Below are 17,244 nucleotides of genomic sequence, written 5' to 3'. Positions count from 1 at the left end.
AAGTAGCCTGGTCCTATTAACACTGTAAAGTAGCCTGGTCCTATTAACACTGTAAAGTAGCCTGGTCCTATTAACACTGTAAAGTAGCCTGGTTCAACAGACACAAAGAATCAGAGATAGACAGCCTAGACAGGCTAGCCAGACATACTGACTAGCTAGACAGACAGACAGGCAGGCTAGCCAGACAGACACAGGCAGACAGGCAGGCTAGCCAGACAGACACAGGCAGGCTAAACAGACAGACAGACAAACAGGAAGGCTAGCTAGCCAGACAGACAGAGACAGGCTAGACAGACAGGCTAGCTAGACAGAAGACAGACAGGCTAGCTAGCCAGACAGACAGAGACAGGCTAGACAGACAGGCTAGCTAGACAGAAGACAGACAGGCTAGCTAGCCAGCCAGCCAGACAGACACAGGCAGACAGGCAGGCTAAACAGACAGACAGACAAACAGGAAGGCTAGCTAGCCAGACAGACAGAGACAGGCTAGCTAGACAGGCTAGCTAGACAGAAGACAGACAGGCTAGCTAGCCAGACAGACAGAGACAGGCTAGACAGACAGGCTAGCTAGACAGAAGACAGACAGGCTAGCTAGCCAGCCAGACAGAGACAGGCTAGACAGACAGGCTAGCTAGACAGAAGACAGACAGGCTAGCTAGCCAGACAGACAGAGACAGGCTAGACAGACAGGCTAGCTAGACAGAAGACAGACAGGCTAGCTAGCCAGCCAGCCAGACAGAGACAGGCTAGACAGACAGGCTAGCTAGACAGAAGACAGACAGGCTAGCTAGCCAGCCAGCCAGACAGACACAGGCAGGCTAAACAGACAGACAGACAAACAGGAAGGCTAGCTAGCCAGACAGACAGAGACAGGCTAGACAGACAGGCTAGCCAGCCAGCCAGCCAGACAGACAGACGGAGACAAACAGACTAGCTGATATAGGTACAGGTACAGTTTAATAACTAATTACATTTGAATGAAGGAGCACGTTGACCATTATGTTACATACAGTCTTTATCATGTAAAGGAACACATAAAACATGGGGTGATGGGTACAACCTGAGAGTTATTTAAGACTCTCTTCAAACAGGAGGTTTCAGACTTACTGAGACGTTCCAATAGTAAACACATTTTACATTAAAACGAGAGGTTTGGTATTATACAACTTAGTTCCACAGCGTTACCTAGATCCAACACTAGGTACAATGTTGATGATGTCAGATACAGACATGATATCAAACTGAAAGCATCGAGACAGACAACGTTAACCTTATTATCCAATACATGGAGAAAAAAAAAAAACTTTACCTTATTAACCATTTACATCTATACTAGATTATTGTTGTCTGGGACTAAGGAGACGAGATATATTCTGATACATTTGACTTGCCTCGAGCTCTCTGAGGCCCAAACGGCTCTAGAGAGTCCAGAGAACAGTCGTAGGAACAACACCCTTTGTGCTAGCAAGGTGAGGTCTGGGATAGATGTCGCCCTTCTCTTTTCAACTGTATCAACACAACGCAGTAACCATGGACACAGAGGGCTCTGCTACAATGCAGGATCAACTAGTTGGTCGGCTAACTTTAAAATCAACAAACAGAAATATCTATTGAATTTTCTGATTTGTTAAGAAAGTTAAACTGAGAGATTATCTGAATACAATTATTAGACCCATGTCCATTTTAAATGTATCTTTCTCTAAAAAAAAAAATGAAATCATGTCGAGAATATAATTTCAGAATATTTAGGCAAGTTAGTTGGCTAACTCATTGATCCTGCTTTGTAGTATACCCGGTACAACTGAGAAGTGGGATTTGGTTTGCCAGTCGTTGATCCCACAACACATGCTGTCCTCAGATCAGACATGAGTGGAGAAGAGTTTTTAGTAGAACCGATGTAGTGCACTAAAACCCTATGGACCCCTGGTCAAAAGCAGTGCACTATACTGGGACTAGGGTACTATTTGGACGCGTTTACATCAAGCCTGACTGTTGAAAAGGTTGGGGTAGAACCGTAGGCCTTCCACAGAGTCGTCTCTACACAGGTGACCCATCTTCTCTGCTAGTAACAACCTGACAGACAGAGAGACAAAGAGACAGAGAAGAGGGATAGATAGAGAGATTGGGACAGAAACGTGTCACGTTATCTACAGAACAAACTACTGAATAATAAACTGTAACAATTTATAATACACAATATTTACAAAAGTATGTGGACACCCCTTCAAATTAGTGGATTCGTCTTTCAGCCACACCCGTTGCGGACAGGTGTATAAAAATCGAGCACACAGCCATGCAATCTCCATAGACAAACATTGGCAGTAGAATGGCCTTACTGAAGAGCTCGGTGACTTTCAACGTGGCACCGTCATAGGATGCCACCTTTCCAACAAGTCAGTTTTGTCAAATTTCTGCCCTGCTAGAGCTTCCCAGGTCAAATGTAAGTGCTGTGATTGTGAAGTGGAAATGTCTAGGAGCAAAAACGGCTCAGCCACAAAGTGGTAGGCCAAACAAGCTCACAGAACGGGACCGCCAAGTGCTGAAGCACATAAAAATCGTCTATCCTCGGCAGCAACACTCACTACCGAGTACCAAACTGTTTGGTGAAGGTCCTTTCCTGTTTCAGCATGACAATGCCCCTGTGCACAAAGCGAGGTCCATACAGAAATGGTTTGTTGAGATCAGTGTGGAAGAACTTGACTGGCCTGCACAGAGCCCTGACCTCAACCCCATCGAACACCTTTCGAATGAATTGGAACGGCAAATGTGAGCCTAATCGTCCAACATCAGTGTCCGACCTCACTAATGCTCGTGGCTGAATGGAAGCAAGTCCCCACAGCAATGTTCCAACATCTAGTGGAAAGCCTTCCCAGAAGAGTGGAGGCTGTTATAGCAGCAATGTTCCAACATCTAGTGGAAAGCCTTCCCAGAAGAGTGGAGGCTGTTATAGCAGCAATGTTCCAACATCTAGTGGAAAGCCTTCCCAGAAGAGTGGAGGCTGTTATAGCAGCAATGTTCCAACATCTAGTGGAAAGCCTTCCCTGAAGAGTGGAGGCTGTTATAGCAGCAATGTTCCAACATCTAGTGGAAAGCCTTCCCAGAAGAGTGGAGGCTGTTATAGCAGCAATGTTCCTACATCTAGTGGAAAGCCTTCCCAGAAGAGTGGAGGCTGTTATAGCAGTGAAGGGGGAACCAACTCCACATAACATTTTTAAAAAATGTTTTAAAATTTTATTTTACCTTTATTTAACTAGACAAGTCAGGTAAGAACAATTTCCTATTTACAATAACAGCCTAGGAACAGTGGGTTGACTGCCTTGTTCAGGGGAACAGTGGGTTGACTGCCTTGTTCAGGGGAACAGTGGGTTAACTGCCTTGTTCAGGGGAACAGTGGGTTAACTGGTCTAGGAACAGTGGGTTAACTGCCTTGTTCAGGGGCAGAACGACAGATTTTTACCCTGTCAGCTCGGGAATTCGATCCAGCAACCTTTCGGTTACTAGTCCAACACTCTAACCACTAGGCTACCTGCCTCCCCTCCACTCTAACCACTAGGCTACCTGCCGCCCCTACACTCTAACCACTAGGCTACCTGCCGCCCCTCCACTCTAACCACTAGGCTACTTGCCGCCCCTCCACTCTAACCACTAGACTACCAGCCGCCCCTCCACTCTAACCACTAGACTACCTGCCGCCCCTCCACTCTAACCACTAGACTACCTGCCGCCCCTCCACTCTAACCACTAGGCTACCTGCCGCCCCTCCACTCTAACCACTAGGCTACCTGCCGCCCCTCCACTCTAACCACTAGGCTACCTGCCGCCCCTCCACTCTAACCACTAGACTACCTGCCGCCCCTCCACTCTAACCACTAGACTACCTGCCGCCCCTCCACTCTAACCACTAGGCTACCTGCCACCTATGATTTGGAATAGATGTTTGACGAACAAGTGTCCACATACTTCTGTTCACATTGTGTATTATCAACAATAATCAGGACAGCTGTAGTTCAATCCAGTGGGTGACGATGGGAGTTGTAGTTCTATATACAGTGGGTGACGATGGGAGTTGTAGTTCTATAAACAGTGGGTGACAATGGGAGTTGTAGTTCTATATACAGTGGGCGACGATGGGAGTTGTAGTTCTATAAACAGTGGGTGACAATGGGAGTTGTAGTTCTATATACAGTGGGCGACGATGGGAGTTGTAGTTCTATATCCAGTCAGGGATTAGAGAGTGAGTAGTGGTACCTACCTTTCTTTAGACAGAAGAACAGAGAGACCGAGCAGCTTGGCAAACTCCTCAGCTGTCAGAGAGCCTTTATCAGTTACCTACGGGAAGGAGAGAAGAGAGAGAGAAGAGAGAAGAGAGAGTGGGAATACAAAGTCACCTTGTGTTTGGCTGGTCCATACAAGAGAAAACAAGTGCTGTACTACAGAGCCATGGTTACACATGTTACAGTAAGTTAGTTACTATAGAGCCATGGTTACACATGTTACAGTAAGTTAGTTACTATAGAGCCATGGTTACACATGTTACAGTAAGTTAGTTACTATAGAGCCATGGTTACACATGTTACAGTACGTTAGTTACTATAGAGCCATGGTTACACATGTTACAGTAAGTTAGTAGTTACTATAGAGCCATGGTTACACATGTTACAGTAAGTTAGTTACTATAGAGCCATGGTTACACATGTTACAGTAAGTTAGTTACTATAGAGCCATGGTTACACATGTTACAGTAAGTTAATAGTTACTATGGAGCCATGGTTACACATGTTACAGTACGTTAGTTACTATAGAGCCATGGTTACACATGTTACAGTAAGTTAGTTACTATAGAGCCATGGTTACACATGTTACAGTAAGTTAGTTACTATAGAGCCATGGTTACACATGTAAGTTAGTAGTTACTATAGAGCCATGGTTACACATGTTACAGTAAGTTAGTTACTATGGAGCCATGGTTACACATGTTACAGTACGTTAGTAGTTACTATAGAGCCATGGTTACACATGTTACAGTAAGTTAGTAGTTACTATAGAGCCATGGTCACACATGTTACAGTAAGTTAGTTACTATAGAGCCATGGTTACACATGTTACAGTAAGTTAGTTACTATAGAGCCATGGTTACACATGTAAGTTAGTAGTTACTATAGAGCCATGGTTACACATGTTACAGTAAGTTAGTTACTATGGAGCCATGGTTACACATGTTACAGTAAGTTAGTAGTTACTATAGAGCCATGGTTACACATGTTACAGTAAGTTAGTAGTTACTATAGAGCCATGGTTACACATGTTACAGTAAGTTAGTTACTATAGAGCCATGGTTACACATGTTACAGTAAGTTAGTTACTATAGAGCCATGGTTACACATGTAAGTTAGTAGTTACTATAGAGCCATGGTTACACATGTTACAGTAAGTTAGTTACTATGGAGCCATGGTTACACATGTTACAGTACGTTAGTTACTATAGAGCCATGGTTACACATGTTACAGTAAGTTAGTTACTATAGAGCCATGGTTACACATGTTACAGTAAGTTAGTTACTATAGAGCCATGGTTACACATGTTACAGTAAGTTAGTTACTATAGAGCCATGGTTACACATGTTACAGTAAGTTAATAGTTACTATAGAGCCATGGTTACACATGTTACAGTAAGTTAGTTACTATAGAGCCATGGTTACACATGTAAGTTAGTAGTTACTATAGAGCCATGGTTACACATGTAAGTTAGTAGTTACTATAGAGCCATGGTTACACATGTTACAGTAAGTTAGTTACTACAGAGCCATGGTTACACATGTTACAGTAAGTTAGTTACTATAGAGCCATGGTTACACATGTTACAGTAAGTTAGTTACTATAGAGCCATGGTTACACATGTTACAGTACGTTAGTTACTATAGAGCCATGGTTACACATGTTACAGTAAGTTAGTTACTATAGAGCCATGGTTACACATGTAAGTTAGTAGTTACTATAGAGCCATGGTTACACATGTTACAGTAAGTTAGTTACTATAGAGCCATGGTTACACATGTTACAGTAAGTTAGTAGTTACTATAGAGCCATGGTTACACATGTTACAGTAAGTTAGTAGTTACTATAGAGCCATGGTTACACATGTTACAGTAAGTTAGTAGTTACTATAGAGCCATGGTTACACATGTTACAGTACGTTAGTTACTATAGAGCCATGGTTACACATGTTACAGTACGTTAGTTACTATGGAGCCATGGTTACACATGTTACAGTAAGTTAGTTACTATAGAGCCATGGTTACACATGTTACAGTAAGTTAGTTACTATAGAGCCATGGTTACACATGTTACAGTAAGTTAATAGTTACTATAGAGCCATGGTTACACATGTTACAGTAAGTTAGTTACTATAGAGCCATGGTTACACATGTTACAGTAAGTTAGTAGTTACTATAGAGCCATGGTTACACATGTTACAGTAAGTTAGTTACTATAGAGCCATGGTTACACATGTTACAGTAAGTTAGTTACTATAGAGCCATGGTTACACATGTTACAGTAAGTTAGTTACTATAGAGCCATGGTTACACATGTTACAGTACGTTAGTTACTATAGAGCCATGGTTACACATGTTACAGTAAGTTAGTTACTATAGAGCCATGGTTACACATGTAAGTTAGTAGTTACTATAGAGCCATGGTTACACATGTTACAGTAAGTTAGTTACTATAGAGCCATGGTTACACATGTTACAGTAAGTTAGTAGTTACTATAGAGCCATGGTTACACATGTTACAGTAAGTTAGTAGTTACTATAGAGCCATGGTTACACATGTTACAGTAAGTTAGTAGTTACTATAGAGCCATGGTTACACATGTTACAGTACGTTAGTTACTATAGAGCCATGGTTACACATGTTACAGTAAGTTAGTAGTTACTATAGAGCCATGGTTACACATGTTACAGTAAGTTAGTTACTATAGAGCCATGGTTACACATGTTACAGTAAGTTAGTTACTATAGAGCCATGGTTACACATGTAAGTTAGTAGTTACTATAGAGCCATGGTTACACATGTTACAGTAAGTTAGTTACTATGGAGCCATGGTTACACATGTTACAGTACGTTAGTAGTTACTATAGAGCCATGGTTACACATGTTACAGTAAGTTAGTAGTTACTATAGAGCCATGGTCACACATGTTACAGTAAGTTAGTTACTATAGAGCCATGGTTACACATGTTACAGTAAGTTAGTTACTATAGAGCCATGGTTACACATGTAAGTTAGTAGTTACTATAGAGCCATGGTTACACATGTTACAGTAAGTTAGTTACTATGGAGCCATGGTTACACATGTTACAGTAAGTTAGTAGTTACTATAGAGCCATGGTTACACATGTTACAGTAAGTTAGTAGTTACTATAGAGCCATGGTTACACATGTTACAGTAAGTTAGTTACTATAGAGCCATGGTTACACATGTTACAGTAAGTTAGTTACTATAGAGCCATGGTTACACATGTAAGTTAGTAGTTACTATAGAGCCATGGTTACACATGTTACAGTAAGTTAGTTACTATGGAGCCATGGTTACACATGTTACAGTACGTTAGTTACTATAGAGCCATGGTTACACATGTTACAGTAAGTTAGTTACTATAGAGCCATGGTTACACATGTTACAGTAAGTTAGTTACTATAGAGCCATGGTTACACATGTTACAGTAAGTTAGTTACTATAGAGCCATGGTTACACATGTTACAGTAAGTTAATAGTTACTATAGAGCCATGGTTACACATGTTACAGTAAGTTAGTTACTATAGAGCCATGGTTACACATGTAAGTTAGTAGTTACTATAGAGCCATGGTTACACATGTAAGTTAGTAGTTACTATAGAGCCATGGTTACACATGTTACAGTAAGTTAGTTACTACAGAGCCATGGTTACACATGTTACAGTAAGTTAGTTACTATAGAGCCATGGTTACACATGTTACAGTAAGTTAGTTACTATAGAGCCATGGTTACACATGTTACAGTACGTTAGTTACTATAGAGCCATGGTTACACATGTTACAGTAAGTTAGTTACTATAGAGCCATGGTTACACATGTAAGTTAGTAGTTACTATAGAGCCATGGTTACACATGTTACAGTAAGTTAGTTACTATAGAGCCATGGTTACACATGTTACAGTAAGTTAGTAGTTACTATAGAGCCATGGTTACACATGTTACAGTAAGTTAGTAGTTACTATAGAGCCATGGTTACACATGTTACAGTAAGTTAGTAGTTACTATAGAGCCATGGTTACACATGTTACAGTACGTTAGTTACTATAGAGCCATGGTTACACATGTTACAGTACGTTAGTTACTATGGAGCCATGGTTACACATGTTACAGTAAGTTAGTTACTATAGAGCCATGGTTACACATGTTACAGTAAGTTAGTTACTATAGAGCCATGGTTACACATGTTACAGTAAGTTAATAGTTACTATAGAGCCATGGTTACACATGTTACAGTAAGTTAGTTACTATAGAGCCATGGTTACACATGTTACAGTAAGTTAGTTACTATAGAGCCATGGTTACACATGTTACAGTAAGTTAGTTACTATAGAGCAATGGTTACACATGTTACAGTAAGTTAATAGTTACTATAGAGCCATGGTTACACATGTTACAGTAAGTTAGTAGTTACTATAGAGCCATGGTTACACATGTTACAGTAAGTTAGTAGTTACTATAGAGCCATGGTTACACATGTTACAGTAAGTTAGTTACTATAGAGCCATGGTTACACATGTTACGGTAAGTTAGTTACTATAGAGCCATGGTTACACATGTAAGTTAGTAGTTACTATAGAGCCATGGTTACACATGTTACAGTAAGTTAGTTACTATGGAGCCATGGTTACACATGTTACAGTACGTTAGTTACTATAGAGCCATGGTTACACATGTTACAGTAAGTTAGTTACTATAGAGCCATGGTTACACATGTTACAGTAAGTTAGTTACTATAGAGCCATGGTTACACATGTTACAGTAAGTTAGTTACTATAGAGCCATGGTTACACATGTTACAGTAAGTTAGTTACTATAGAGCCATGGTTACACATGTTACAGTAAGTTAGTTACTATAGAGCCATGGTTACACATGTTACAGTAAGTTAGTTACTATAGAGCCATGGTTACACATGTTACAGTACGTTAGTTACTATAGAGCCATGGTTACACATGTTACAGTAAGTTAGTTACTATAGAGCCATGGTTACACATGTAAGTTAGTAGTTACTATAGAGCCATGGTTACACATGTTACAGTAAGTTAGTTACTATAGAGCCATGGTTACACATGTTACAGTAAGTTAGTAGTTACTATAGAGCCATGGTTACACATGTTACAGTAAGTTAGTAGTTACTATAGAGCCATGGTTACACATGTTACAGTAAGTTAGTAGTTACTATAGAGCCATGGTTACACATGTTACAGTAAGTTAATAGTTACTATAGAGCCATGGTTACACATGTTACAGTAAGTTAGTTACTATAGAGCCATGGTTACACATGTTACAGTAAGTTAGTTACTATAGAGCCATGGTTACACATGTAAGTTAGTAGTTACTATAGAGCCATGGTTACACATGTTACAGTAAGTTAGTTACTACAGAGCCATGGTTACACATGTTACAGTAAGTTAGTTACTATAGAGCCATGGTTACACATGTAAGTTAGTAGTTACTATAGAGCCATGGTTACACATGTTACAGTAAGTTAGTAGTTACTATAGAGCCATGGTTACACATGTTACAGTAAGTTAGTTACTATAGAGCCATGGTTACACATGTTACAGTAAGTTAGTTACTATAGAGCCATGGTTACACATGTTACAGTAAGTTAGTTACTATGGAGCCATGGTTACACATGTTACAGTACGTTAGTTACTATAGAGCCATGGTTACACATGTTACAGTAAGTTAGTTACTATAGAGCCATGGTTACACATGTTACAGTAAGTTAGTTACTATAGAGCCATGGTTACACATGTTACAGTAAGTTAGTTACTATAGAGCCATGGTTACACATGTTACAGTAAGTTAGTTACTATAGAGCCATGGTTACACATGTTACAGTAAGTTAGTTACTATAGAGCCATGGTTACACATGTTACAGTAAGTTAGTTACTATAGAGCCATGGTTACACATGTTACAGTACGTTAGTTACTATAGAGCCATGGTTACACATGTTACAGTAAGTTAGTTACTATAGAGCCATGGTTACACATGTAAGTTAGTAGTTACTATAGAGCCATGGTTACACATGTTACAGTAAGTTAGTTACTATAGAGCCATGGTTACACATGTTACAGTAAGTTAGTAGTTACTATAGAGCCATGGTTACACATGTTACAGTAAGTTAGTAGTTACTATAGAGCCATGGTTACACATGTTACAGTAAGTTAGTAGTTACTATAGAGCCATGGTTACACATGTTACAGTAAGTTAATAGTTACTATAGAGCCATGGTTACACATGTTACAGTAAGTTAGTTACTATAGAGCCATGGTTACACATGTTACAGTAAGTTAGTTACTATAGAGCCATGGTTACACATGTAAGTTAGTAGTTACTATAGAGCCATGGTTACACATGTTACAGTAAGTTAGTTACTACAGAGCCATGGTTACACATGTTACAGTAAGTTAGTTACTATAGAGCCATGGTTACACATGTAAGTTAGTAGTTACTATAGAGCCATGGTTACACATGTTACAGTAAGTTAGTAGTTACTATAGAGCCATGGTTACACATGTTACAGTAAGTTAGTTACTATAGAGCCATGGTTACACATGTTACAGTAAGTTAGTTACTATAGAGCCATGGTTACACATGTTACAGTATGTTAGTTACTATAGAGCCATGGTTACACATGTTACAGTACGTTAGTTACTATAGAGCCATGGTTACACATGTAAGTTAGTAGTTATATTCATCTTGTGGAAATTCCTGTCTGTATTCCTTCTGTACATTTGTCTTCGAGGTATTCATGGATCCACCCGAGCGGGTCCGGATCCAGAATGAAAACAAATGTCACGGGTCTGGGTCGTATCTCATATGATTGACATATGATATATGACTAATATGATTGATATGATATATATATCATATGATTGATATGATATATATGATATGATTGATATGATATGAAGAAAGAAAGAAATTCAGAAAATCACATTGTAGGATTTTTAATGAATTTATTTGCAAATTATGGTGGAAAATAAGTATTTGGTCAATAACAAAAGTTTCTCAATACTTTGTTATATACCCTTTGTTGGCAATGACAGAGGTCAAACGTTTTCTGTAAGTCTTCACAAGGTTCACACACACTGCTGGTATTTTGGCCCATTCCTCCATGTAGATCTCCTCTAGAGCAGTGATGTTTTGGAGCTGTAGCTGGGCAACACGGACTTTCAAATCCCTCCAAAGATTTTCTATGGGGTTGAGATCTGGAGACTGGCTAGGCCACTCCAGGACCTTGAAATGCTTCTTACGAAGCCACTCCTTCGTTGCCCGGTCGGTGTGTTTGGGATCATTGTCATGCTGAAAGACCCAGCCACGTTTCATCTTCAATGCCCTTGCTGATGGAAGGAGGTTTTCACTCAAAATCTCACGATACATGGCCCAATTTATTCTTTCCTTTACATGGATCAGTCGTCCTGGTCCCTTTGCAGAAAAACAGCCCCAAAGCATGATGTTTCCACCCCCATGCTTCACAGTAGGTATGGTGTTCTTTGGATGCAACTCAGCATTCGTTGTCCTCCAAACATGACGAGTTGAGTTTTTACCAAAAAGTTATATTTTGGTTTCATCTGACCATATGACATTCTCCCAATCTTCTTCTGGATCATCCAAATGCTCTCTAGCAAACTTCAGACGGGCCTGGACATGTACTGGCTTAAGCAGGGGGACACGTCTGGCACTGCAGGATTTGAGTCCCTGGCGGTTTAGTGTGTTACTGATGGTAGGCTTTGTTACTTTGGTCCCAGCTCTCTGCAGGTCATTCACTAGGTCCCCCCGTGTGGTTCTGGGATTTTTGCTCACCGTTCTTGTGATCATTTTGACCCCACGGGTTGAGATCTTGCGTGGAGCCCCAGATCGAGGGAGATTATCAGTGGTCTTGTATGTCTTCCATTTCCTAATAATTGCTCCCACAGTTGATTTCTTCAAACCAAGCTGCTTACCTATTGCAGATTCAGTCTTCCCAGCCTGGTGCAGGTCTACAATTTTGTTTCTGGTGTCCTTTGACAGCTCTTTGGTCTTGGCCAAAGTTTGGAGTGTGACTGTTTGAGGTTGTGGACAGGTGTCTTTTATACTGATAACAAGTTCAAACAGGTGCCATTAATACAGGTAACGAGTGGAGGACAGAGGAGCCTCTTAATGAAGAAGTTACAGGTCTGTGAGAGCCAAAAATCTTGCTTGTTTGTAGGTGACCAAATACTTATTTTCCACCATAATTTGCAAATAAATTCATAAAAAATCCTACAATATGATATTCTGGATTTGTTTTTCTCATTTTGTCTGGATTATAAAACCTCTAATATAATATTTATGATTAAATGGAAACAAAACTATTTAAGAAATTAGGATTTGCATTTGGAATATAATCCCTAATTTAATATTCCAACAGATTGGTGGTCTAGAATATTTACTAAAATGCACCTTTGATGTGGGTAAAATCCTTATGAAGCTTGCTCACTTTCATAAACAAGTACTTCTAATGTACAAACACACATTTTTCCCCACATTAGGTATACAATCCGGAATAATAAAGACATAAAATACAACAACAACAAAAAAGTATTTGTTTTTCCAGAACTGGTTTGACAACATCATTATCTGAGGTTAAACAATTATTGAATAATGATGGACGACTATATGATTACCCAGAATTCATGAGAACAACACAATGTTACATTCACTCCCGAGGAGTATGAAATGGTTGTTAGAGCTGTCCCTAAAGGTGTTGTTAGAGCTGTCCCTAAAGGTGTTGTTAGAGCTGTCCCTAAAGGTGCTGTTAGAGCTGTCCCTAAAGGTGCTGTTAGAGCTGTCCCTAAAGGTGTTGTTAGAGCTGTCCCTAAAGGTGTTGTTAGAGCTGTCCCTAAAGGTGTTGTTAGAGCTGTCCCTAAAGGTGCTGTTAGAGCTGTCCCTAAAGGTGCTGTTAGAGCTGTCCCTAAAGGTGCTGTTAGAGCTGTCCCTAAAGGTGCTGTTAGAGCTGTCCCTAAAGGTGCTGTTAGAGCTGTCCCTAAAGGTGTTGATAGAGCTGTCCCTAAAGGTGTTGTTAGAGCTGTCCCTAAAGGTGTTGTTAGAGCTGTCCCTAAAGGTGTTGTTAGATCTGTCTCTAAAGGTGCTGTTAGAGCTGTCCCTAAAGGTGTTGATAGAGCTGTCCCTAAAGGTGTTGTTAGAGCTGTCCCTAAAGGTGCTGTTAGAGCTGTCCCTAAAGGTGTTGTTAGATCTGTCCCTAAAGGTGCTGTTAGAGCTGTCCCTAAAGGTGTTGTTAGATCTGTCCCTAAAGGTGCTGTTAGAGCTGTCCCTAAAGGTGTTGATAGAGCTGTCCCTAAAGGTGCTGTTAGAGCTGTCCCTAAAGGTGCTGTTAGAGCTGTCCCTAAAGGTGCTGTTAGAGCTGTCCCTAAAGGTGCTGTTAGAGCTGCCCCTAAAGGTGTTGTTAGAGCTGTCCCTAAAGGTGCTGTTAGAGCTGTCCCTAAAGGTGTTGTTAGAGCTGTCCCTAAAGGTGCTGTTAGAGCTGTCCCTAAAGGTGCTGTTAGAGCTGTCCCTAAAGGTGTTGTTAGAGCTGTCCCTAAAGGTGCTGTTAGAGCTGTCCCTAAAGGTGTTGATAGAGCTGTCCCTAAAGGTGCTGTTAGAGCTGTCCCTAAAGGTGCTGTTAGAGCTGTCCCTAAAGGTGCTGTTAGAGCTGTCCCTAAAGGTGTTGTTAGAGCTGTCCCTAAAGGTGTTGTTAGAGCTGTCCCTAAAGGTGCTGTTAGAGCTGTCCCTAAAGGTGCTGTTAGAGCTGTCCCTAAAGGTGCTGTTAGAGCTGTCCCTAAAGGTGTTGTTAGAGCTGTCCCTAAAGGTGCTGTTAGAGCTGTCCCTAAAGGTGTTGTTAGAGCTGTCCCTAAAGGTGCTGTTAGAGCTGTCCCTAAAGGTGCTGTTAGAGCTGTCCCTAAAGGTGCTGTTAGAGCTGTCCCTAAAGGTGTTGTTAGAGCTGTCCCTAAAGGTGCTGTTAGAGCTGTCCCTAAAGGTGTTGTTAGAGCTGTCCCTAAAGGTGCTGTTAGAGCTGTCCCTAAAGGTGCTGTTAGAGCTGTCCCTAAAGGTGCTGTTAGAGCTGTCCCTAAAGGTGTTGATAGAGCTGTCCCTAAAGGTGCTGTTAGAGCTGCCCCTAAAGGTGCTGTTAGAGCTGCCCCTAAAGGTGCTGTTAGAGCTGTCCCTAAAGGTGTTGATAGAGCTGTCCCTAAAGGTGCTGTTAGAGCTGCCCCTAAAGGTGCTGTTAGAGCTGCCCCTAAAGGTGCTGTTAGAGCTGTCCCTAAAGGTGCTGTTAGAGCTGCCCCTAAAGGTGCTGTTAGAGCTGTCCCTAAAGGTGCTGTTAGAGCTGTCCCTAAAGGTGCTGTTAGAGCTGTCCCTAAAGGTGCTATTCTTCTCTTAGGAGAATATAACAATACTCCAAGTGCAACTGTTGAAGATGTTGTCGCCTCAATACAACGAGAAGGAATTTACAATTTAAACTGTCCATGTAATAACATGTTTATAAGGAAACTACATCAATATGTTACTATTCCCTCTGCTAACATGAACTGGAATGCAGCCCTAGGACAAGTGAAGTGGAATGCAGCCCTAGGACAAGTGAAGTGGAATGCAGCCCTAGGACAAGTGAAGTGGAATGCAGCCCTAGGACAAGTGACGTGGAATGCAGCCCTAGGACAAGTGAAGTGGAATGCAGCCCTAGGACAAGTGAAGTGGAATGCAGCCCTAGGACAAGTGACCTGGAATGCAGCCCTAGGACAAGTGAAGTGGACTGCAGCCCTAGGACAAGTGAAGTGGAATGCAGCCCTAGGACAAGTGAAGTGGAATGCAGCCCTAGGACAAGTGAAGTGGAATGCAGCCCTAGGATAAGTGAAGTGGAATGCAGCCCTAGGACACGTGACCTGGAATGCAGCCCTAGGACAAGTGAAGTGGAATGCAGCCCTAGGACAAGTGACCTGGAATGCAGCCCTAGGACAAGTGACCTGGAATGCAGCCCTAGGACAAGTGAACTGGAATGCAGCCCTAGGACAAGTGACCTGGAATGCAGCCCTAGGACAAGTGACCTGGAATGCAGCCCTAGGACAAGTGAAGTGGAATGCAGCCCTAGGACAAGTGAAGTGGACTGCAGCCCTAGGACAAGTGAAGTGGACTGCAGCCCTAGGACAAGTGAAGTGGACTGCAGCCCTAGGACAAGTGAAGTGGAATGCAGCCCTAGGACAAGTGACCTGGAATGCAGCCCTAGGACAAGTGAAGTGGAATGCAGCCCTAGGACAAGTGAAGTGGAATGCAGCCCTAGGACAAGTGACCTGGAATGCAGCCCTAGGACAAGTGACCTGGAATGCAGCCCTAGGACAAGTGACCTGGAATGCAGCCCTAGGACAAGTGAAGTGGAATGCAGCCCTAGGACAAGTGACCTGGAATGCAGCCCTAGGACAAGTGAGGTGGAATGCAGCCCTAGGACAAGTGAAGGGGAATGCAGCCCTAGGACAAGTGAAGGGGAATGCAGCCCTAGGACAAGTGACCTGGAATGCAGCCCTAGGACAAGTGAAGTGGAATGCAGCCCTAGGACAAGTGAAGTGGAATGCAGCCCTAGGACAAGTGACCTGGAATGCAGCCCTAGGACAAGTGAACTGGAATGCAGCCCTAGGACAAGTGACCTGGAATGCAGCCCTAGGACAAATGACCTGGAATGCAGCCCTAGGACAAGTGACCTGGAATGCAGCCCTAGGACAAGTGACCTGGGATGCAGCCCTAGGACAAGTGACTTGGAATGCAGCCCTAGGACAAGTGACCTGGAATGCAGCCCTAGGACAAGTGAAGTGGACTGCAGCCCTAGGACAAGTGACCTGGAATGCAGCCCTAGGACAAGTGACCTGGAATGCAGCCCTAGGACAAGTGACCTGGAATGCAGCCCTAGGACAAGTGAAGTGGACTGCAGCCCTAGGACAAGTGAAGTGGATTGCAGCCCTAGGACAAGTGAAGTGGACTGCAGCCCTAGGACAAGTGAAGTGGAATGCAGTGGGAAAGCCCCCAGGCCCAATTCCTCTAATTTGTCTATCACTAGCAGCACCAACTCACTGTGTCATTCTGGGTAAATGTTGTTGGTGAATAAAAGTGATTGTGATTCTTACGTTGTCCAGGGCCGAGGAGATCATCTCCTCCTCACTGTGGGACTGCAGCTGAACCACCATCACACCACTGTCAAAGATACGCAACCTGGAGAGAGAGAGAGAGAGGGGTGACGGAGGGAGAGGGGGAACGGAGGGGGACAGAGAGGGGACAGAGGGTGAGAGAGAGGGAGAGTGAAAGGGGAAGGAGGGAGAGAGAGAGACGGAAGGAGAGAGAGAGAGAGAGAGAGAGGGGAAGGAGGGAGAGAGAGAGGGGACAGAGAGAGGGGAAGGAGGGAGGGCGGGAGAGAGAGAGAGAGAGAGAGAGGGGAAGGAGGGAGAGAGAGAGGGGAAGGAGGGAGAGAGAGAGAGGGGATGGAGGGAGATGAAGGATGGAGGAAGAGAGAGGGAGAGAGAGAGAGGGGATGGAGGGAGATGAAGGATGGAGGAAGAGAGAGGGAGAGAGAGAGGGGATGGAGGGAGATGAAGGATGGAGGAAGAGAGAGGGAGAGAGAGAGAGAAGATAAAAAAGGTGGGAGAAATAAGGGGGTGATGGAAATGAAAAGAATGAAGTTTAACAGGGAGTTGGTAAAGTAACACAGTGAGGATGGTAGAAAACAGTCTGTCTTTTAGACAGTTGTTCCACTACAATGGTTTTCCTGTTGCTCTAACACAGAGTCAGTAGATTTTCATTTTAAGCAAGTAAGTAGAAGGACCAGGAATGAGTCCCAAAGAGCACCCCATTCCCTATATAGTGCACTACTTTTGAAAACAACCCTATGGGCTTTGGTCAAAAGTAGTGCACTATATAGGAAATAGGAAAACAATTG

General features: G+C 42.4%; 1 protein-coding gene across 1 annotated transcript in view; it reads right to left on the bottom strand.

Annotated features, from left to right (window-relative positions):
* Positions 1-935: 935 nt before the first annotated feature.
* vps36 (vacuolar protein sorting 36 homolog) overlaps positions 936-17,244 on the bottom strand; it is a 41,972-nt gene continuing 25,663 nt past the window's right edge. Inside the window, exons 12-14 of the mRNA XM_036967253.1 lie at positions 16,439-16,523; positions 4,253-4,329; positions 936-2,073 (exon numbers count right to left, since the gene is read on the bottom strand). Of these exons, the coding sequence (XP_036823148.1) occupies positions 1,980-2,073; positions 4,253-4,329; positions 16,439-16,523 (256 nt within the window). The 3' untranslated portion in view covers positions 936-1,979. The remainder of the gene's footprint in view (positions 2,074-4,252; positions 4,330-16,438; positions 16,524-17,244) is intronic.

Source organism: Oncorhynchus mykiss, chromosome Y (assembly GCF_013265735.2).
Source record: "Oncorhynchus mykiss isolate Arlee chromosome Y, USDA_OmykA_1.1, whole genome shotgun sequence".
NCBI classification, from domain to species: Eukaryota; Metazoa; Chordata; class Actinopteri; order Salmoniformes; family Salmonidae; genus Oncorhynchus; species Oncorhynchus mykiss.
Note: the sequence above shows the minus strand (reverse complement) of the source record. Positions and strands in the feature narration are given on the sequence as shown.